General features: G+C 41.6%; 1 protein-coding gene across 1 annotated transcript in view; it reads left to right on the forward strand.

Moving 5' to 3' along the window:
- The first annotated feature begins 8,619 nt into the window (after positions 1-8,619).
- SNTB2 (syntrophin beta 2) overlaps positions 8,620-22,126 on the forward strand; it is an 88,515-nt gene continuing 75,008 nt past the window's right edge. Inside the window, exon 1 of the mRNA XM_028501875.2 lies at positions 8,620-9,284. Coding sequence (XP_028357676.1) covers positions 8,705-9,284 — 580 coding nt within the window. The 5' untranslated portion in view covers positions 8,620-8,704. The remainder of the gene's footprint in view (positions 9,285-22,126) is intronic.

Raw genomic sequence — 22,126 nt, forward strand, 5'->3', positions numbered from 1 at the left:
GTAGGTGGGGTAGTGTTCCATGTAACTACAAATACGTGTAACTTTCTTAGGGCCCTGCTTGTTCTTTAGACCATAATCTAAGGGGAAAATTTTTTACTCTTTATTCCCTAACATGTGCCTGAGGCTTCAGAGTGCCGATGACCTTCACTGTCTGTAGCCTCCAACGTGTAGCCCATGCTAAGGCTTGCCCAGCATTGCCCTTGAAGGCAGGCGAAGTATGCTTGCTTACCAAAGATAGCCTAACTACGAACAGCAATAATCAGCCTGTGTTTCAAGGAAGAATTTTAACTGCAGTGCTCCTTCAGAAAAGCAGATGCTTTTGGCCTTTGGTTGTCAGGTATTAATTTTATTTAAAAGGGACAAACTAGGCTTTGGAATATCAATCCCCTTAACCCCCTTTTCACCTGTTATATGCCAGTATCAGAGGTTAAGAAACCATTGGGCATTTTGTTAGACAGTCGGACTGCAAGTGGGGACCAGAAAAGCCTGCCATATATTTCACTTTTCTGTCCCCGTGTACTCTCTCTGACGTTGGTATTGCTGTGGATGTGATCAGCTGACCACTTCTAATGCGATCTTTTAAATTAGAAGGCGAGGGACTATACTTAACCTGAACTGCGCAGATAGATTTCTTTCCCATCTCAGTGGATGTATTCTGTTGCATGCCTGTGGAAACCCAGCATGTGTGGTTTTGTTTGTGTGTTTGTTTTGGGGATGGAGGGCTGTGGTGTAGGCAGAGAAGTATGTGAGTTCTGATGACATGAGTACAATGCTGGTGAAAAAACATTTTGCTAAGATGACACCCCACCGGAGTCTGGAAAGGGAAAATAAATGTGAGAACCTAAGGTAGATAGATGTGTGGGAGGAGGACTAGCAGGTAATAAGAGATAAAGGGAGCCCAGTACTTAAAGGACAGCCTCTGTTCATTGGTTAAGAGGGAACAATGGTTTATAATGGACACAGTGTCTCGGCCACACCTGTTTAGATTTTTTTATAGTGATAATCAGGACTAACTTAAACAAATAGATGCAACTTTGTAGGCCCTCTGTGTAAAATAACTTTCCTCTTGAATAAATAATGTCTAGTGTGGCATATTCTCCCAGTCTGTATTTGACTGGACTGTTACAAACTTTTAATAGACTAGAAGACCCTGCCTTTCCTACGACATGTTTTAGGTGCTCTTGTGTGGTCAAAACCAAAGTTCACGTCACTGGTCCACATTGACTGTGACCAGAGGGAGATTAGGATTCCTTAAATATTAACTCACTTGCTTTTCACTGGCTGTAGAGCTATAAATTCAGAGGATCTTTATTAACTGGAGTTTGGTTTATTACTTGATTTACTTAACCTTAAACATTCTGAAACGGTGTGGATGCTGGAGGGTGTACTTCTGACAGAGAGGGCTCACAAGGCCGTCTGAGTGAAGAAGTAGAACTTGAAGTGGAAAGCATTCTTTTGCAACATTTCCAGCCAGTGATTTGGATTTCCATAAATGGCATGGGAAGTAAGAGCTTTGGGCCTTGAAATTCTTCCTAAGCAGAGAACTTTGAATTCAAATGAAGCAGAAACTGACTGGGGGGAGGAAAGGCGAAACAGTATGAGAGTGCACGTGTCTGAGGGAGATTCTACTTTGGGGGTTTGTGTAGCTGCAACAGGTGTTTCTCTTTGGGGCATTTTGCAGACTGTGGCTCATATTTGGGTTCTACAGAAAATTTTTGATCTGATACTAATATGGGAAAAGTCCTTTTTTTTCTGACAGGACTCGTATACTTGATAAAAACACATTTTTCTCATATAAGAATTTAGTAATCTCATCTGATCTCTGAATGGTTAATTTACTTTTCACCATGGAGATTACAGCAAATTAGACTGGAATATTGGAAAAAAGAGATTATTTAGTGTGGGTTTTTTTTTTTAAGCTCTTTGTTTAAGCATCAAAACTTTGTTCCAATGGAACTTTATCCTGATCTGCAGTACATGGTATGGATAAAAGTGAAACTGTTCTGGTTGCTGGGAGGAGGGATGGGAAGGAAGCAGAGTTTGTGAAAGAAACCGGGTGCTTCTTGGCCTCATTTTTATATTCTTGGTGATGGAGACCAAGAGATGAAAAGGTGACTTTTTCCTGATGGTCATACAGTGGTTCATTGGAGGCCAGGGTGGCATTCTTATGGTTATTCTCCCACTCTGTGTCTTGGTTGTAGGGACCCAAACATAAATATGATCAGCAGGCATGGTGTACTAAAGGTTTTCCATTTCATAGGTTATAGGGAGGGTATTCTTTTCATTTTTTCTCTGGATGAGCGCTGGATTTAGCACAGCCCTGTGGGCAGTCTTGTGTATAAGTCACACACAGCGCTGCAGTGAACGACCTAGCACACAGCCTCGTGTCTAGAAACCCAGCGGTGTTTCTCCAGGGGTACTTCCTTGGAGTGGAATTGCTAGAAAATGGGCATATTGTGCCCATTTGCTTTCATTTTTAGCTGCCTTTTGGAGCGGTTGTATTTCCTTCAGCAGTGTTTGAAAGTACTCATTTTCTTTCACATTGCCGGTGTAGTGCTAAACTTTACGTTAGCCCGTCTAATGGGTGAAAAACAATATTTTATTTTGCTTTTGCCTGTTTACTAATGAGATTGCTCACTTTTTTATGTGCTTTGGCTGTTTGTATAAATTGTATATTCATAACTTTTTTTTCCTAACCTGTCTTTTTTATTGATTTTTCAAGATATTTTATGATACAGGTCAGCACTGTCCAGTATACTGTCTGTGGTGGTAGAGATGGAATGTGTCCCTACTGTACAGTACGATAGTGACTAGGCACATGTGGCCATTGAGCACTTGAAATGTGGCTGATGTGACAAAGGAACTGAATTCTTATTTTTAATTTAAATATTCACATGTGGCTCCTGGCTTTTGTATTGGACAGCAGAGGTGTAGCTAATTAAGGCCTAGCTTTGTGTCAGTGCTTTGTCTTCAGGAAGTTAAAGAACTTAATACTCCCTTAGCCTACATTTATTAAGTTCCTGTTACATGCTATGTACCAAAACAGGTGAAAAGATGATCTCAGCCTGCAAGAGCTTCCCAGCCCAGTTGGAGAGAGAAACAAGTAGATCAGTGATGCTACATTAGAGGTGAGCACTGAGAAGAGGCACCTAACCAGGGGGGTTAGAGAAGGTTGGAGGCAGGAGATGGTCCTTATGCTAATAAATACCTCTTGGAGTTAGGTGGTAACTAGCCAGATGGAAGGGAGGAAAGAAGATGCTTCCTGGAGCATTCTCAGTGCCAAAGCCTGAAGCCAGAGAGAGTCAGTCCAAGGGACTGCCGGTAGTTCCACATGGTTAACGCACAGCATGTATTAGAAATGGAGGAAAATGAGGCTGTGAGGCCCTCTGCCATGGTACTGAGAGCATGCTTATCTCACTCAAGAAAACATCCCTGCCAGGTGACAGCTTCCCTAGTTGATGATAATTAAGAACCAGGTGAGGTTCCTAGAAAAAGTAAGAGTAGAGCAGTTTCCAAAGAGGAAAGCTAAGCGTCTTAGAAAAGTATGTGGGAAAGCTAAGTAGATTTGGATAAAGAAGCCTTAAGCCAACAGGTAGAGAGAAATGACACCAGGTAGGAATAAGCCTTGCAGTCAGGTTAAAAATTGTCATTCAGGGGAAAACATAGCTGTGGACCACTCCGAAATGCCTGTTTAAGTAAATAAGGGACAGAAGAGACTGGCAGTTGGGAAGGTCAAAAAAGGCTATTATGTACATTCCTGACTTGGGGTCTGTATTCATTTGCCAGAGCTGCCATAACACTATCTGTGGCTTAAATAATAAATTTATTTTCTCATAATTCTTGAGAGTAGAAGCCTGAGGTCACGGTATTAAGCAACTTTGCTTCTAAGGCCTCTCTCCTAGGCTTGTAGATGGTCCTCTTCTGGTGTCTTCACATGGTCTTTCCCATGTGTGGTCTGTGTCCTAGTTTCTTACAAGGAGACCGATCTGTTGGATTAGGGCCTACTCTAATGACCTTGTTTTAACTTGATTACCTTTAAAGATCCTTTCACCAAATATAGGTACATTCTGAGGCATTGTGGGTTAGGACTTCAGCCTATAAGTTTAGAGGAGACACAGTTCAGCCCATACAGCAGTCATTGGGAAGGTTTTAGGGGCTTCGCATGCTCCAAAGTATGAATGCTGAACTTTGTACAAGTCCGCATTTGCCTGAGGCCTGCCCACAGCGTGCATGCACCTGATTCCCAAAGGGGCCCGTGATTCCTCACAATTGGCTATTCCATGCACCAACTCAGGAGGGAGTCACAGCTGTAAAACAAAGGCCTTGAAATACCATATGCATTGATAAACATGATTTGGTGTTCAATAGTATATAAAAAATGAAAGTTAAAGCTGACTATAAGACTGCAAATCTTAGGAGGTACTAGAGATTCTGTCAGAACTGATACTGGGGGGAAGGAGATTTTGATTTTGCAACTTTATTTGAATTTCATGACAAATCGTTATTTTCTTGATTGTCAATTAAAAACACTGGTAATTTTCCATAACTAAGTGGATTCAAGGGGACTAACCTTCTGCTTAGTATGTCCTTGCTAATATTTTCCTAAGAAGAAAGCCACAGGGCTACAAAACTGTCACCAGCTGCTTCTCATTAGTAATGTGGTTAGCAGATGTGGGTTTCCATCGTCATAAAGCATGAGATAGTTAATCCATTTTCGTGGGTTTCAGATGGATAGTGATTTATCTTGGCGGGATGAATTTTAAAATGTGGTTGCATCAGCTAAAGGATATATGCACCTTTCCCTCTTTCACTTCATGTTTGTGCTGGAGAGAAAAATACATTTTAGGATATTTCTCCTGGAAGGCAAAGGAGTACTGCCTGCTGAAAAGGACAGTTGATCTCACTGTCTTCCAACTGGAGAACTTTTCAAAGTTGGAGATTGGATTGGCTATCTTATAAGCTTATTTGTGCCTTTGGCCTCTTGAGTAGCAATTGAGCAGCTCTTGTTTTTGTTCCTCTGGCATCGGGCCGCTTTTGTGGTAGTGACCTTCAGGCTTGCTAAGGGCTGCAGTTTCGCCTGGGGCCCTCCTTCCTTATGAAATTGCGCAACACTCAAACCTTGGACGGGGCCCCAGATCCTCTAATTCTTCCTTTGACGGGCTCTTGGCAATATGTTCTCCCTTTCAGCCCAAGTGTAGCTTTACACAAGATCTGTTTGTCACCAAAATTAATTTGGCCATTTGCCCCTTAAGCCTGGAATCAAATGGTATCATGGCAGACTCATTCCTAGACAAAGTATAGACTCTTGAGCTCCAGAGTTTCAACCAAAGGTTTTATTGCTGCTGCTGCTGCTGCTGCCGCTGCCACTGAAGATCAGCAGGTAATAATAACAGCAGCGGGTACTTTTTATGGAACTCTTCACAGTGTGGCAGGTACAAGTGCTGCGAAGTGCTTTGCATTTGTTGTCCCATTCAGCCCTCACAGCCCTCACTACCGTCAGAGGTAGAAGGTATCTGGATTTTTCCGAAGAAGGAACTGGAGTCCATGACCTCACTCCTTGACCATTGTCATATAGCTAACATGTTGCCACCTACCGTTTGAACCCTGTGCTCTTAATTATCATGCTATATTATACATCTATGAAGGAGAGGGAACAAAACAGACCATTGGGTTTTGAGAGGGCACGGAGTCAGAGCCTGAGTCATAGAGCTGTAGGAAATCATGGAACTGAGAGCTCTTCCAACCCCCTCATTTTAAAATAGCAACGATCCCTGCCTTGTTCTGAGAAATAGTAAGATAACAGCTTGAGTAGAGAAGATTACATATTGATAGGTGACAGGAATGAAAGATTATTAGGAATTATCTCAGCCATTTCCTATTTTAGAGAGGTAGAGAAAATAACATGGCTGTTCAAAAATTATCTATGCTTGTCTCACAGTCCCTACGAAGCCATGGAAACAGATGTGTACTCTTTTTATTTCAGATTTCATTATCAACAGTAAGTAGATTTCCACTGACTACTTGAAATTTCCTAGATGGTAATTTTCACTCTGCGAGGAACCAATAACCTTCAGAGGGATTATTTGAAATGACGACAGCCCAGGAGGCACTGAATGCCAATCAGTCACAGCTTAATGAGTTCCTTTTCTGCAAGGAAATGTTTTTTGGAATAATGGAGAATAAAAGAAGTTGATGGGTGGTCCCTGCCCTCCTGTATTTTTAAATCTGCTTGGGCAAACCAGCCAAGCATAATATAAAATTGTTCAAAGGAAACATCCCAATGAATTGTGTAGACAGGGAGAACTTGGATCTTGGTAGGTGGGAATCTTGCAGCCCTTAGCAAGCCTGAAGGTCACTACCACAAAGGCAGCCTGATGGCAGAGGAACAAAGTAAGAGCTGCTCAAGTGCTACTAAAAAGGCCAAAGGGAAAAATAAGCTTATAACCAATCCCACATCCAACTTGGTCGGTAGGTAGTGGTTGAAAGGGGCAGGAGATGTTTGGAAGGATGAACTCCAGTAGGAATTTGCAAAGCATCATTGGGAAATACTGACGGGATGAATTTGGCTAATCTGAAAGTGATGTGATTGTTGAAAAGTAATTTAGGTTCTGATGAAGATGTAAAAACAGCTTGATAGTTTGGGATTTTTTAATGGATATATTAAAAAATAACCCAAGTAATCCAAATACCAGTCTTCATTACTGTCTGTCCTCCCAGGGTTAAATATTTCATTATGTAACTTACTATCTTATGTAAGTGCCCTCATTTACTATTTAGTTGGAAGATCTATAACTTCCTTCAACTCTGGACCAAAAGATCTTCATACTTTGGGAGAGAATTTCCAGCACTTCCCTTTTGCTAATAAAGGACAGTGTCCTCAAGCACCCAACCTCTGGGTGATTATGTTTGTAAAGGTTTTCAAAATAGTGCTCATACTCTCAAGAATCAGCTGCAAAATGCTCTCTAATAAGCAGAAATTTCACATAACTCAGGCCTCTGGGGGCTCATGCCTCACCTGGAGCAAAGCCAGAAACGTCTGGGACTGCAGGTGCACTTGGGCACATCGGGACCTGCTGGAACGGCGAGCTGGCCTCATTGCAGTTGATTTAGGAGAGGGCTGGAGGGTTGAGCTTCTGCTGACATTTGCAGCTTGGAAAATCCAGCTCCATTAATTGCAAAGTGGATTCTGCTGGAATGATTTTTTGGTAGGGTACTTTTCTCAGTTTGAATTCTTCCTTTGGGCTCTGGGTGCTTTCCAGTCTCTATTTTTATTGTTTTAACTCCTGGTATGGGAGACTCTGTCAAAGTTTTGCCAACACATGAATGTGCATTCATAGTGTGGTGCATGGACATGGCTGGCAAGCTTCAACACGATGTACTTCATGAGCAAGCAAGTATACAACCCCTTTACAGGAATTGGTGCACACTCCCTCTTGCTGCCCCCCTCCTCCCCCATGAAAACATGGGGATTTTGCTTTTGCTGTTGAGAGTTAAAGGGCACCTTGACTTCATGCTTTTGCTGAGATGTTTCTCAGCAGTGTGATTTCTGGACCGTCAGTTTTGAGGTCTGAGGTATGTAGTTTGTTTTGTTTGTTTAAGTACTGGTCCAGGAGGCTGGGCTTCTCTGCTTCCTTACTGTGTGCTTTGGGCCAGATTCGTTGGTTTTCTGAATCTTACTTTCCTCAGCTCTTCCATTTTATGAAGCTGGAAGGAGCAGGTGGATTGCATCACCCATGCCTTCGGATAAAAGCTACTGTAGGCTCTGCAGAGTACGTAGGATTTCTGGAGCCGCCCATCTACACTTGTACTAATGAAAGGCCATGGCCTCCAGGATAAGAAAGTCAGATCTGCAAACCCAAGTTCAAACTCTTTGATATTTGATTATATGAGGCTTTTCACACTCATGTTTCTGCCTCCACTGATCCTGTGCTCTGTTCACATTGGAATTTTGGCATCTTCCTAAGTAACCATTCTGCAAATCTCTTAAAGGCCTACCAGTGTTACAGGCAAGTAAACAGATGATAAACAAGTAAACAGCAAGGTGATAAATGCTTGGAATCCTTTCTCTGGACCTTTGCCTATGCAGTTACCTCTGCTCCACTTACCTTCCATTGTCACCTCTGTGAAGCTGACCTCAGACCCACCTAAATGTTTCTCCTACTCTGTTCAGGGTGTTTTCTCTCACTTAACCACATAATATCACACCAAGTTGGTTGGGTCTGTTTTCCTCCCCCACTAGACTACTAGTTCTCAGTTGTGGTACGTTTTATTCAGCTCATCTCCTGTCCTCAAAAGGAGCGCACCAGCGGAGCCCTCAGTAAATACGGAATGAACCAATCAATGCAAGAATGAACGTGCAGCCCAGTTTTGCAGGCTTGCAAAGTACTTCTCAGAGCTGACTTTGCTTTCCGTGCTCAGGAAGCTCAGGTTAATTGCACAGCAGTGGTCAGGAGTTGGGGGCGGAGCTGGGGGTCTGTCGGAGGCTAAAGGAAGGAAGACGGGGCCCAATAAGGCCCACGCTGCCCAACGTCCGGTGAGGTGCAGGGGGACTAGACTGCCGGCAACAACTTCACCTCCCGGAAACGGCTCGTATCCCCGCCCCTTCGGGAGATGGGCGTGGCCTCATGAATAATAACCACAGGGGGCGGGACCGGACCCACCCCCTCCGGCGGGAAGGGGGAAGCGCTGAGGCTGCCTGACTGGAATGAGGGTAGCTGGGGCGACTGCGGCGGCGGGAGCGGGACAAGCCATGGCGGTGTGGACGCGGGCCACCAAAGCGGGGCTGGTGGAGCTGCTTCTGAGGGAGCGCTGGGTCCGGGTGGTCGCCGAACTGAGCGGGGAGAGCCTGAGCCTGACCGGTGACGCCGCGGCGGCTGAGCCCGAGCCCGCTCTGGGGCCGGCGGCGACCGCCTTCAACGGCCTCCCGAACGGTGGCGGCGCCGGTGACTCGCTGCCCGGGAGCCCGAGCCGCGGCCTGGGCCCCCCGAGCCCGCCGGTGCCGCCGAGGGGCCCGGTGGGCGAAGCTGGCGCGTCGCCGCCCGTGCGCCGGGTGCGGGTGGTGAAGCAGGAGGCGGGCGGCCTGGGCATCAGCATCAAGGGCGGCCGCGAGAACCGGATGCCGATCCTCATCTCCAAGATCTTCCCGGGGCTGGCGGCCGACCAGAGCCGGGCACTGCGGCTGGGCGACGCCATCCTGTCGGTGAACGGCACCGACCTGCGCCAGGCCACCCACGACCAGGCCGTGCAGGCGCTGAAGCGCGCGGGCAAGGAGGTGCTGTTGGAAGGTGAGCGGGGCTGGCGGGCGGGCGGGCGGCGGGCCGACGCTCACTTTGTTCCTGCCACCCTGCCCCCTTTGCGGAGCGAACCCCTTCCCTCCCCCCCCCCCCCCCGAGTCCTCGTCACCCGTCTGCTGGTGGCCCAGCTCCCCCCGAGACCGGTGGGCTGAGGCTTTCACTATGGAAAAACTGATGCTCCTTGCAGGAAAAGTTGGGCAGTCGCGGGCTTGCAGTCCCTGGAAGACTCGGTTGAGATTTAGTAAAATGCAGCCGCGCTTGAAGCCCCGCCCATACACGCTAAGCTGACACTAAGAATTTAGAGGGCTCGAGTTCTGGAGGTCTCGGTTTGCCTCCTGAGGAGTGCTGGGTTAGCGCTTTCTTCACGCACCTCTGGCTCTCAGGGCGGACGGGTCTGTTAAAAAAAAAAATTATCCACAGGGATGCCAGCGGTATGCTTGGACAAACCACCAAAACGCCGGTTAATTTATGGGAATTTAACCCGTCATTGGCTCTCGACACATCCAAAAGAGATCATAGAACTTCCTTGAAGCCAGAAAGCTGAAACAGCAAGTTTGTGTGGTTAATGAGCCCTGTTTAACAGTAGAGGCTCACGTGTTTGAACATTTACAGCCAACTAGAGTTTTGCCCCTTTTGCAAGAGACCGGTGCCAGCTTCCTTCCATTCACAGGCGTGCTACTGCACGGCTTTAAGCTTTTAGAGGTCTGAAATATTAAATCGCAAGATATGTTTGAATAGCCAGGATTATTATTTTAAGTATATATGTGGTCTGGATCTTTTTTTTGGTGAATTTATAGGACTAATAGGAAAAACTAAATCTCCTTGAAGGACTCTTGCATTTTGGAGGTGATAGAGTATTATAAATGTGATCTGAAAAGCCAATTAGATCAGAAGTTTTTGAGCAATTGGCCCTTTTTCCTGGTGATTCAGTCATTCAGGAAGCATTTATTGCTGGCTTTATAGAAGAGAATATAAGAGACGATGTGTCTCCATTTGATCTCTACTTGAAGTGTTAGGAAAATGCAAAACTTACAAGTTGTTGATTGTGTAGTGCAAACTGTATATAAATGCCAAGGGAATGCCAAGTTAGGAAGTACAGTAGTTAGTGAAAATCAGGATTGGTCATGGAGAACTTTTTCAAGGAGCTAAATCTTGAGCCACATCTCCAAGAATGTGATGGACATAGGCAGAGATGACTCAGGGTACTCCTGGAACAGGTAGAACAGGGGGAAGGGAGTGGGAGTAGGAAGGGTCCAGTTCTCAAAGTGAGAAACCAGAACTTCTGCTTGGCAAAGTGATTTTCACTTTTTTCAACATTGCTGGTAAATATTTGGAAAAATAATAGTTTGCAAATACATGGTTTATTGTGCTCCAATTGTGAAATTCCAGTGTTCCACCTTTATAATATCCTATTTATAAATCTTATATATATCTCACTCATAGGTGGGGCTAGACAGTGCTTAGAAATTAATGTTAATAAAGCAACAAATGAACAAACAAGAAAAGCAAACAAAGGCTCCTAGACACAGACAACAGTATGGTGGTTACCAGAGGGAAGGGGAGGTGGGGGTAGTAAAGAGTAAAGAGGGTGAAATATATGGTCACAGAAGATTTGACTTTGGATGGTGGGCACACAATGCAGTATACAGATGATGTATCATAGAATTGTACACGTGAAACCTATATACTTGTATTAACCAATGTCACCCCAATAAATAAAAAAGAAATTACTGTCAATAAAAAGAGTAAAATTATATAGTGTGGCTTGGGTGATGTGCATATAAAAAATTGTTGCTTAGACCATGTACCTTGAAAGTGGCCTAAGCATTTGGTTATAAATTCTTAAAGCTCCGATATTGAATGTAGTATTTATGTAGTACTCAGTGGTGATAGGCAGACATTTCAAGTCCTTACACCATCCTTTTTTAAAACTCAGTTTTAGTTTAAATATAATTTGAACCTGGTATTCATACCAACTAAATGAAAATCACCTAGTAAGTGTTTTCATTAGTTTAAAATTGGCTGCATGTGCTTTTAGGTTTACAAACGGTGGCGTAATAACATTTGAGTGCCTTTTTACCTAACAGACATAGGTTCAACTTTACATTCCCATTTTGTAAAAGACAAGTAGTTTTTGTCCTAAATGTGGGGTGGGGGGGATGTATAAAATTAAACTTTAAAGCCAAGGGATATAAAAATAAAATTACTTAGGATAAGCAAAAATCACTGAAAGTAGTGATTTAATTGATCTAGTCAGACTATTTAAAATTGAGAGCTGGTGTCCCATCCAGGTAGGCCACTGGAAGACAGATTTTATTGAATATGTTTAGCTTTTAAAGTTTTGGAACTGTATTGTCCTTTCATTAGATGTCTCAAAACTTGAAAAACTGCCTTAACATAGCACAGAGATGCTCTTTTGCGGAGTGGGCAGGGAATTTCAGGCATGCCCTTGCCACCCCCAAGCAAAGGAAAGCTGCAGTCTCTGGTTGCCTGTGGTTAGGGAGCTGAACTAAAGAGTTCGTGTTTATCTCCTGGATTTGTAGGGATTATTCATTCACACATTCAACATTTATTCAGCTCTGCCATGTGCCAGAGGCATTCGAATACACCTAACTTCTGCCCCCTGGGAAGTTTGAAGTTGAGATACGAAATAAGTGCAGCAAAGGGCTGTAATAATAGACATCTGAGAGGACACAGCACAAAGGAAGGAGAGATCTACAGAAGATCATAGTGGGCGTCAGAGGTTGAGGATGCCCAGGAAAAGGTTGATGGCGAAGCTGAGGCTTGAATTGAGCCTTCTCCTAAAGAGAAAGCTGCTACCAGTAAAGACACAGTAAGAGACATTAAGAAGGTATTCTTCCCAGTGAGGGTAGAGTACAAATGACGACTTTGTGGTCAGACAGACATGGGTTTGTTTCTGGCTAGTGGTGTAACCCCTAGGCAAGTTATTTAACCTTTCTAAACCTTAGTTCCTCATCTGCAAAACCAGGATGGTAATAATGACTCCCTCAAAGGTTGTTGTTCACTTCACAATTTATGTGCTGGGTACTTTTTAGGGACTGGCATACAGCAGTAAACAAAAGCAACAATAAGAAACAAAGTGTAAATGAGAAAAGTAGGGAAGGAGTGCCTTGAGTTGGCTAGTCTCAGAATAGCCAAGATAACTGTTTAAAAATCCAAAAGCTTCATTTTACTTGAAAAGAAATATATAATAAGATTAAGAATCATCTTACTATCTAAATATATTGCTGACATTATTTTAGGCGAACAAGCTAAGAATGAGTTTGCATTTCTTGGATGCAAACACCTTTTTTTCTAGTCTTGTTTTCCTGTTTTTCCCATAATCTCTGGTCTAGGCCACCTTTTTTATCCTTGAATTTTGCATTTAGTTTCTCATACCTCTGATTTTCCCTCTTCCTTCACATTTACTACTCAGAACCTTAAAACCCGCTATTAACTGTGTGCTTGTGGTTTTGGCTAGTGACTCTTAGCAAAGATATGCAGAGATATGCAGATTGTAAGCATAAAGGGTGACTACTTACCTATCAGATATTGTATATTGAATTTACCATATCCCATTTGCTAGAAATAGGGTCTATCCAGAAAGCTTCTAGAACTTTTGGGGCTATAAAATTAGTTAAATAAATGTGAATTACACTACACATCAAAAGGTGTTCCAGAGAAGGTTAAGGAAGACAGTGTAAAGTATTCAGTTTAAGGTTTGATATTTGAGAAAAGATCAATATTTGTAAAGCAATTCTCATTGCAGTATTGTTGAAAAGATCTTTTATTGCCTAAATATGGTTCTTAAAATATTACTGTCTCATCTACTGAAAAGAAAATGGCTGAGTGTGTAGAGGATGTGGATTGACATGAAATTTAACTTCAGAATTGAAAATAATTTTTGTATATAGAATGGTTTGAGATTTTGAGTGTCATATAATATGGCTTGTTGTGTATTTTAGGGCACATGTGACAAATATTGCTGATACTATTATGCTGCTAAATTAAAGAAGCTAGTTTAGATTCCTGCACTGCCACTTTCTTCATTTTATGTTGGACAAGTTGAGAGTCTCCTGGGGAAAACATTTTACATTTTCATTGAGGCCTTGTGTGTATATTCATTAATCTGTCTCTCAAAGAACAACTAAATTGTCAGGACGTTTGTGGTTTTTTTTGTTGTTGTTTTTGTTGTTTAGCCTTTTTATGTTTCATTTAATGATTAGACATGTTTTTATGAGAAGTTATGTCTTTGTAATCAGATTCTTTCTTATAGACTCCCCTTCATGCTAAATTATGCCCTTTAAATTATTATCAAAATGTGAGAAGCTTATTGATTTTAATATAGAGTGGTTATGAAAATTTTAAGGACATTTTAGAAATGATAACCAGGTGTAAATTTAGATCTCTGTGTTGTGTAGTCCTCCTGGGATAAAAAAGTTATTTTACTTTGTGATCACATGTGTGTCTTTGTACACAAGAGATGAGGTACAGCCTGTGACTATAGAACAGTGGTCATTCATGAGTCCTCTCTCCCTGGCGAGGTGAGCACGCTGTCCTCACTGAACAATATATGATGACGCTTGCTTACATTTCCCACCAACTATAATGCCTTGCATTTTTATCAGGGTTTAAAAATTATTTGTGCGTTTTTATCTGTATCTTCTTATCTGACCTTTACACAGTCCTTTGATGTGGTGGGCTGTTTTATCTTTGTTTTGTAAGTGATTGCACTGAAGTTCATTAAAGTTAAGTGGGTTACCAAAGGTCTCAGGATTTCTTTTGATTTTTAAAGGAAAAAAATTAATGTTTCCTTCGGACAAGAGGGAAAAAATCTTACCTGGAATTTCAAAAGTCTCATCTTCTAGATGAGAAGTTAATGACCGGAGAGGTTAGTGGCGTGTTCAAGGTCATCTAACTAATTAGTGGTGGAATTTGGACTAAACCCAGTGCAGCGCTTTCTCCTTGTACCATGCTACTACAACCAGTCAGATCTTTTAGTATCTCTTACACGTCATCATGTTGCAATGTGTTGTTAAGAGATCAATGTGCAGAAGAAATTTAAGGTGGTCCCTGGCATCTGAAGACTTAGACTGAAATTGGACAGAGAAATATACCACATAGAGAGTAACCACTAAATGTGTGGGTACTCACTCTTGTTCAAGAGCTCTCTGAAGGGACTGATGATCAGTTGGGAGACAGAAGAGTTGGGTATGACATCTTGGGGAAAGGATAATTTGATCAGAGGTGTGGAGGACAGGTTGCTTCTTTATACGGAAGGCCGCCCAAGTGGAGGGGGTAACCTGAGCAAAAACCAAAATGAGCATGACATGTGATAGGAAGTGAAGAGAACTGGAATGGACTTGGGGAAAGGAAATAAAGCTGGGTAGATAAATTGGAGCCAGATTATGCAAGGCCTTGAAAGCCAGCCAGAGGAATTTGCACCTTTTTCATTCTGTCAGTCAACATTTATTAAGTGCCTATTGCAAACAAGGTATTATGGTAAATGCTAGAAATTCAAAATTGGGAATAATTCCTGCCCTTTAGGCTAGTAAGGAAACACAGCAGGTTTTGATAAGTGGGCTGAAGGAGATAAGAACGTGGTACCCAGGAAGCAGAGGTAGAAAGAAGCTCAAAGGAGACAGCATGTCAAAGATAAGAAAGTGATAAGTATCTGGTGTGTTGAGAGAAATACAGCATGGTGTAGTATGGGAAGTGTGCACGTGGAGACCAGGCAGCAGTGGGCAGGGGCAGATCATCAAGGGGCCTATGTGCAGTGCTAAGCGGTGGTCTCTAACTGCAGTTTATACAGGGTGGGGCAGAAGTAGGTTTCCAGTTTTGAGTATGAAAGACACAGTTTATTATATTATTATTTATTAATGTATTATTTTTCATATAAACAACTGTAAATCTACTTTTGCCCCACCCTATATTTACTTTTCAACCTGATAAAAGATCTTGAGCTTTATTGATATTTAAAGTATAGATGACACTGGCTCTCTTAGTCTTATGAGATGGTGCCATGATACATTCAACATACAAGGTGATGTCTTAAGGGAAGAGTAGAAACCTCACAAAGCAGAGGAACTGAGTGGTGACTGTACTAATTTGTCTGCTGTTGTCACATTGTAACTCATTGCAGTTTACTTGAGTCTGATGGGAGCAGATTTACTTTCTATTATCTGCTTTTAACTCAGTCTTCACACAACAGACAATAACAAAAGTGGCTTAGAGATTTGCACAAAGAAGCCACAGACTGAAGATAATTCTAACAAAACAAACAATAACAAGAAGATAGAACTGATGTTTCTCCTACTAGGAGCTCTTTCTCACATTTCAAGGTAATCATATCTGTCAAAAGATCAGACTAGCCCTGCCTGGGTAGTTCAGTTGGTTAGAGGTTCATCCCAGTGCTCCAAGTTTGTGGGTTTGATGCCTGGTCAGGGCACATAAAAAAATCCACCAGCGAATGCATAAACAAGTAGAACAACAAATTGATGTTTCTCTCTCTGTCTAAAAACCAATAAATAAAAAAATTTTTTAAAGGTAAAAAAACAAGTCAGCCTAAAAAATGAAATTACCAAGCAGACAATGTGAAATATGGATTAGCACATTACTATTAATAATGAAAAAAATAATGAACTTCACCCTGAGAATATTGTACTTTGAGTCATATAGTAGCTAATGATAGTATGACTTCATTGGGGATATATTTGTATATTTACTTCATATTTATCTTACTTTTGATTTCTATATGTTTTATAATATACATTATGTTCATTGATGATGAATATTCATAGATTGAGGGTGTGGACCCAAATTTTTACTGATAGGTATGAACTGTTAAAAGCTTTAGGCCAGGGAAGCCACTCAGACTTTAAAGTGCTTTAAATGAGAAAGTCCTTTAAATGAGGGACTGATCTCTTAGAAGTTCAAAGTGGCAGAAGCAATGTGGAAAGCTCAAGACATGAGGTAAGGGAAAGCAGTTAAGAGACTAGAAGGACAGTATGAAACCGAAAAACATTAAAGATAGAAACAACAGGTCTAAGTGATCAGTGTGGGGGCAGAGGGAGAGAGGAGTGGAGGGTAACTCCTATGTACCTGGCTCGGGAAACTGGAGAGCTATGAAGCCAGAATGGATGGGGGAAGAACTAGTTTTTTGAATAAAGATAAGAAATGCTTGATTTGGGACTTGTTAAATTTGAGTTACTTCTGTGACATTCTGGTGCAAAAGGCCAGTAGCTGGTTTGAAGTACAGGTCTGTAGTCAAGAGAAATATCAAAACTGAGCTGAAGGTTCGAGATGTCAGGGCAGAGGTGGTAATTGAGGCTGTGCGTGGATGTAACCAAGAGAGTGCAAATTAAAAAGAAATTGAACCAGGATGGAACCCTGCAGAACCCCTCATTTAAAGTGAGAGTGGAGGAAGAAGAAACCGGAAGGAGACAGTCCAGGAGGTAGAGAGCAAGTCTGGAGAAAATGGTGTAGTGTGGAGGTCAGGGAATCAGGAGTTTCAAAAGATGGGGTGATAAGCATCTTCAGATGCTACACAGAAGCCAAGAAAGTCAAGGACAAGGAAGGAGTCCCTTGGACTCGGGATCAGAGAAAAAGGTTGTTAGAGTTCTCGTAGGAGCAGTTTCTAGTCACAGGAGCAGAAGGCAGTGAGTAGACTGCACTTTTTAAAAGCTTCTCAGAAAAATAAAAGAAGCAAAGACGGTAACTGGAATTGAATGAAATGTCTAAAGAAGGTTTTATTTCTGTGGTGGTTTGTTTTTTATTTTGTTTTGTTTTGTTTTAAATGGGAAAGAATTGAGACATACTTGTACAGCAAGGAGAGGAGGCCAACAGAGAAGGGGAGAGGTTGAAGAGATAGAAAGGGTGGGGAACTGATGCAATCCACTTTTAAGCCAGGAAGTGACATGATGGGAACAGAATTTTGGGTTGGCAGCAGTGTATGCATCAAATGCAATGCAAGGAGGAGAGACCAAAGGTAGGAGCACCACAGCTGTTGTAGGAAAATGCAGTCAAACCAGACGTGATAACCTTGAAAGGGGTGGTGGCAGTGGCGCTGGGAATAGAGAGAAAGATTCAAGAAACATTTTAAGGCAGGCGATTCTTGCCAGGGGACAGCAGAATCCACCGGGGACCTTTCCCCACCCAGACAGCCTCCTCTGACTACCCGTGCACCCAAAGATTTGAAACTTGGAGAGAATCTCTGGCAGTGAACCCCTGTTACTAGCACAGGCCTTGGATCCCTCAGAGACACGGGGCTGGAAAATTGAGAGCCAGTATTTTAAATGACAGGATGTGGGGGCAGGCTGGGTATGATGGTTTAGCCTTGAGATTTCTATCTCGGGACAGTAGATTAGTTGTTACCAGTGGGGGGGGGGATGGTATAATCGGGAAGGTGTTAAGCTTATACCATTCAGCTTTGTTATAAAGCACTTAAGCAGTGTAACTCTGTGGCTGTGGGGACTGAGAGGAAAAATTTTATAATCTATAAACATTACATAGAGTTACAAAGCATGAGGACATATTCTTCCGTAAAGGGGTTTTTTTTTTTCCCCATAGCTTAGGGAAATGAGCTTTTGGCTTCCTCTGGAGAAATTATGATGTGTTCATGTGAGTTTAAAATTTTGTGTCTAGAGAAATATAGTTGATTTAGTTACTTTGTGCTGTTCTAAGGAAAATACACTAATTTCTTTATCAAGTTCAGTTTAAAAACAAAACTCATGAAATAATTTTGTATATGCACAAAGTGCCAGTGATTATGGTGCCAATAGTTTGCCTTTTGGGAAGAGTAAAATAGTTACAAAACTCAAATTTGGTTTCATTTCTGTAACCCAGCTCCCAAGACATTGCTAGAATGTGTTGACATGTAACAAGGTAAGAATATGTGAAGTGCAGATTTCTTAAAAAATTCCTTTGGCTTTTCTGCAATGTTTTTTCTTTCTACTGTCTTCTGGCCCTCTTGTTTTTGAATTTGTAAATTATTTAAAATGCATTATGGAAAGTAAACTTAATGGGAGAGATAATAAAGTTGAGTCGTGTATCTTTCCATTTAATTATCTGTCTGTGTAAAATGTTATACCTCACACTTGGAAAATGGGAAGCATTGATTTTTCATTGAAAGAGACTCAGACAAATTATAGATAGATTGATTTTAAGTAAAATGAGTTGATTGACTAACAACAAAAAATGATAGTACACATTCCTTATTCAAAGCTTTTTTTGGTTTCAAAGCACAGAAAACTATTCCAGCTAGTTAAAATAAAGGGATGGATGTATTATAAGGATACAGACAGGTCTCAGAACCCCAGAAAAAGCTGAGCAGGCAGGCCTCAGAAATGTCAGGAACCAGGGCAGTGCTGAGGACCACCACTCCCTCCTCTCGTATCTCAGCTCAGGACTTCTGTTTCTCTTTGAGATTATCTTTTACAACAGCTTTGTTCTACTCCTTTTATGGGTTTGGGGTTTTTTTTTTTACATTTAACTCTTTATGTAGAATTTATTTTGGCATGTGGTGTGCAGCAGGCATGTAACTTTATTTCTTTTCTCAAATAGTTAGCTGATTGTCTCACCATTACTTGTCGAATAATCCTCTTGCATGCACTGTCTGTTAGATGGATGAGGCTGCCTGGAATGCCATGTGAGGAGATTCCAAAGCCATATCTGGGTTCAGCAGGAAAGCATGCTAGTTAGTTAGCGATATCTGCGGTGAGCATGCTATGGTGAGGTGCAAAACCCGTGCTACCTATCTGCCACCATCGGAATCACCTGTCCTTCCCTGATTGATTTGAAATGTACCTTTTTTTATACACTTAATTTTTTTTACATTTTTGTGATCTGATTCTGGATTTTCTATTGTGTTCTATTTGAGTGTTTTTATAACATACCACATTGTATGTTGTACCTTTAACATTTAATATATGAGGATTCAAGTGGACTATACCAGTCAAGAAAGATTTGAAAAATAACAGTAAATAATTGCACAGTGGTATAATTACTTATTTCTTCAGATAAGATTTGGAATGATTTTATCATTCTTTTAAAAAATCCTTAGGGATTTTTTTTAAAGATTTTATTTATTTATTTTTAGAGAGAGGGGAAGGGCGGAAGAAAGAGAGGGAGAGAAACATCGATATTCAAGAGATACATCAGTTGCCTCTCACATGTCCCCAGCTGAGGATACAGCCCGCAACCCAGGCACATGCCCTGACTGGGGATCGGATTGGTGACCTTTCGGATCACAGGCCTACACTCAGTCCACTGAGCCACACCAGCCAGGGCTCTTTTTTTTTTTAAGATTTTATTTATCTATTTTTAGAGAGGGGAAGGGAGGGAGAAAGAGAGAGAGAAATATCAATGTGTGGTTGCCTCTCACATAGCCCCCACAGGGGACCTGGCCTGCAACCCAGGCATGTGCCCTGACTGGGAATTGAACCAGCGACACTTTGGTTTTCAGTCTGCGCTCAATCCACTGAGCTGCACCAGCCAGGAGGGATTTTTATTAAAATTGTTCTAAATTCATAAATTAATATGAAGAAAACTAATGTCTTTGTAATATCTTTCCTAGTTCTGCCAGAAATCTGGACCTCACTCAACTATGTTGCAGTCATGTGGCAAGGCGTATGGGATGTTCAGATGGGCCAGGCTTATTAGATCAGGTACTTACCTTGGGGCCAGGAAATAGGGCAACCTCTTCTGGTTCCACGTGCACTGAAAGTGGGGTTTCTCAAAGGATAGTCAAAGTAATGTTACCAGAATGAGGAGAAATGGATACTAGGCACACATAAACAACATATGTCCATTACGATGTTCTAAAATCAGATTAAATGAGAAACTTCCATATTAATCGACTTAGAAACTTTATAGACAACTTTAAAGGGAAAGCAAAGAGAATACAGGTTAACTAGCTGGAGCATTTCAAAAACTCTTGACACCCCAAAGTGAATAATAAATTATTCCCAGCATTTATTTTAGCACATTTTGAACATCACTTTCATGTGAATTTTGAGCAACTTTGCAATTATGCATTATGATTATCATTTTATAACTAGGACAATAAAAAGATATAGAGCTCAGGGATAGACCTTGAAGTTAGATTGAGATGGAAAAATCATTGTCTATCAAAATAGACGTACACAATTTTTTTAGTGAGAATTATTTTGGTTGCAGAAACCCAAATGAGGCTAAGCAGAAGTGGGATGTATTGCCTCATATAACTCCTAAGAGTGGGGGTGGATCTAGGTTTAGGTCCACAGGGATCCAAAGGCTCAAATTATCTTGGCTGCGACACCTCCTGCTGTGGAGAGCCTAATTCTATATAGTCAGCTTAGATGGTGCCTGCAGTTCTGGGAATATACTGCCCTAACTTAGTAACCCTGTTAAAAGAAAAGAAAAAAAAGAAAAGTCTTCTGGCACTCACATATCAGTTTCTGGGAAGGACTCCTGAGTAGCACTGCTTTGTCTACCCTTCAGCCTATAATTATTTCCAAGATTTTGGACACTATGAGCTGAGTCTGTGTCGCTTGTCCGTTGCTGGTATGTTGAAATTGGCTGGCTCACCACACTGTGAAATGTGGAATGGGGTAGTAGTGGCAGACTTATGTCCATTACAACAATGCAGATGGTGAAGCTATAGAGCTTAAAATATTTTGATAGCTAAATTATAAATTTAAAAAATTAGGACAATAGAAATAAATAATATTATTGGGTACTCTGCTAAGCTGTTTACATGTATTATCACAGCTATCACCCGTGCAGCAGGTAGCATCATACCTATTTTAAATATGAAGAAATTGAGGTCTGGAGAGATTCAGTAACTCACCCAAGGTGACAGCACTTGGATGGTGAAGGTGAGGTGTTACTCAGATTTGTCAGAGTCCACAGTTCTTGGTATTTACCATTATAACAGATTGCTTCTCTGATGGATCAGTTTAGGTTAAGAAACGAGCAAGTCTAAAGACCAACAGGATTTATTGTTATGATTGGCTTAATGTACAGGAAATCGTGCTCTGGATTCTTTGTTGTCGCTGCTGTCTGGAGGTTACCGTTAATGTCTCCCAGTCTTTTTGTTTCTGATTTTCTCATGCTGGGCACAAATAGATAGCTGTACGTGATTAATCAATTCATATTGAGTACCCACACTCAGCTGGGCACTCTGTATTTTTAAGTACCCAGAATGAGTTTATAAATGTTAATGAACTGCATAAATTAATCCAAATTTTTTCATACATTAAAAGTGATAAGACAAATGCTGAAAGATCTTGGAATAAAGAATCACCTAATGTTAGGGATATGTTTTGGGTCAGGTGAAAGAAAGGCAGGACGAGGACTGGAGATGGGAGGTATGGAAGGTGGAGGTATTCTGTGTGAGGGGAATGGCAAGTCCAAAGGGCAGAGATGGGAACAAGCAAGTGATGCTCAGACTCCAGCTAATACAGAGTAGTTTTGACAGAATAGTTGATTTTCAAGACTCTGGTGCACTGACTTTAATAATTTTAATGTTTTATTAGTAAAAATGATACAAGTGACTTCTTAGATAATCTTTTAACAGTTTTGTTCATTATCTGCTGCTTTGTAATGCCAAATCAAAACTTCTTTTGTAATTATTCTAGCCAAACATTTTTTCATTAGCTCTTCCATTTTTTTTTTAATATTTTACGTATTTATTTTTAGAGAGGGAAGGGAGGGAGAGAGAGAGGGAGAGAGAGACATCAATGTGTGGTTGCTGGGGGCCGTGGCCTGCAACCCAGGCATGTGCCCTGACTGGGAATCGAACCTGCGACACTTTGGTTTGCAACCCGTGCTCAATCCACTGAGCTACGCCAGCC

This window comes from Phyllostomus discolor, chromosome 12, assembly GCF_004126475.2.
Source record: "Phyllostomus discolor isolate MPI-MPIP mPhyDis1 chromosome 12, mPhyDis1.pri.v3, whole genome shotgun sequence".
In the NCBI taxonomy this organism is placed as follows: domain Eukaryota; kingdom Metazoa; phylum Chordata; class Mammalia; order Chiroptera; family Phyllostomidae; genus Phyllostomus; species Phyllostomus discolor.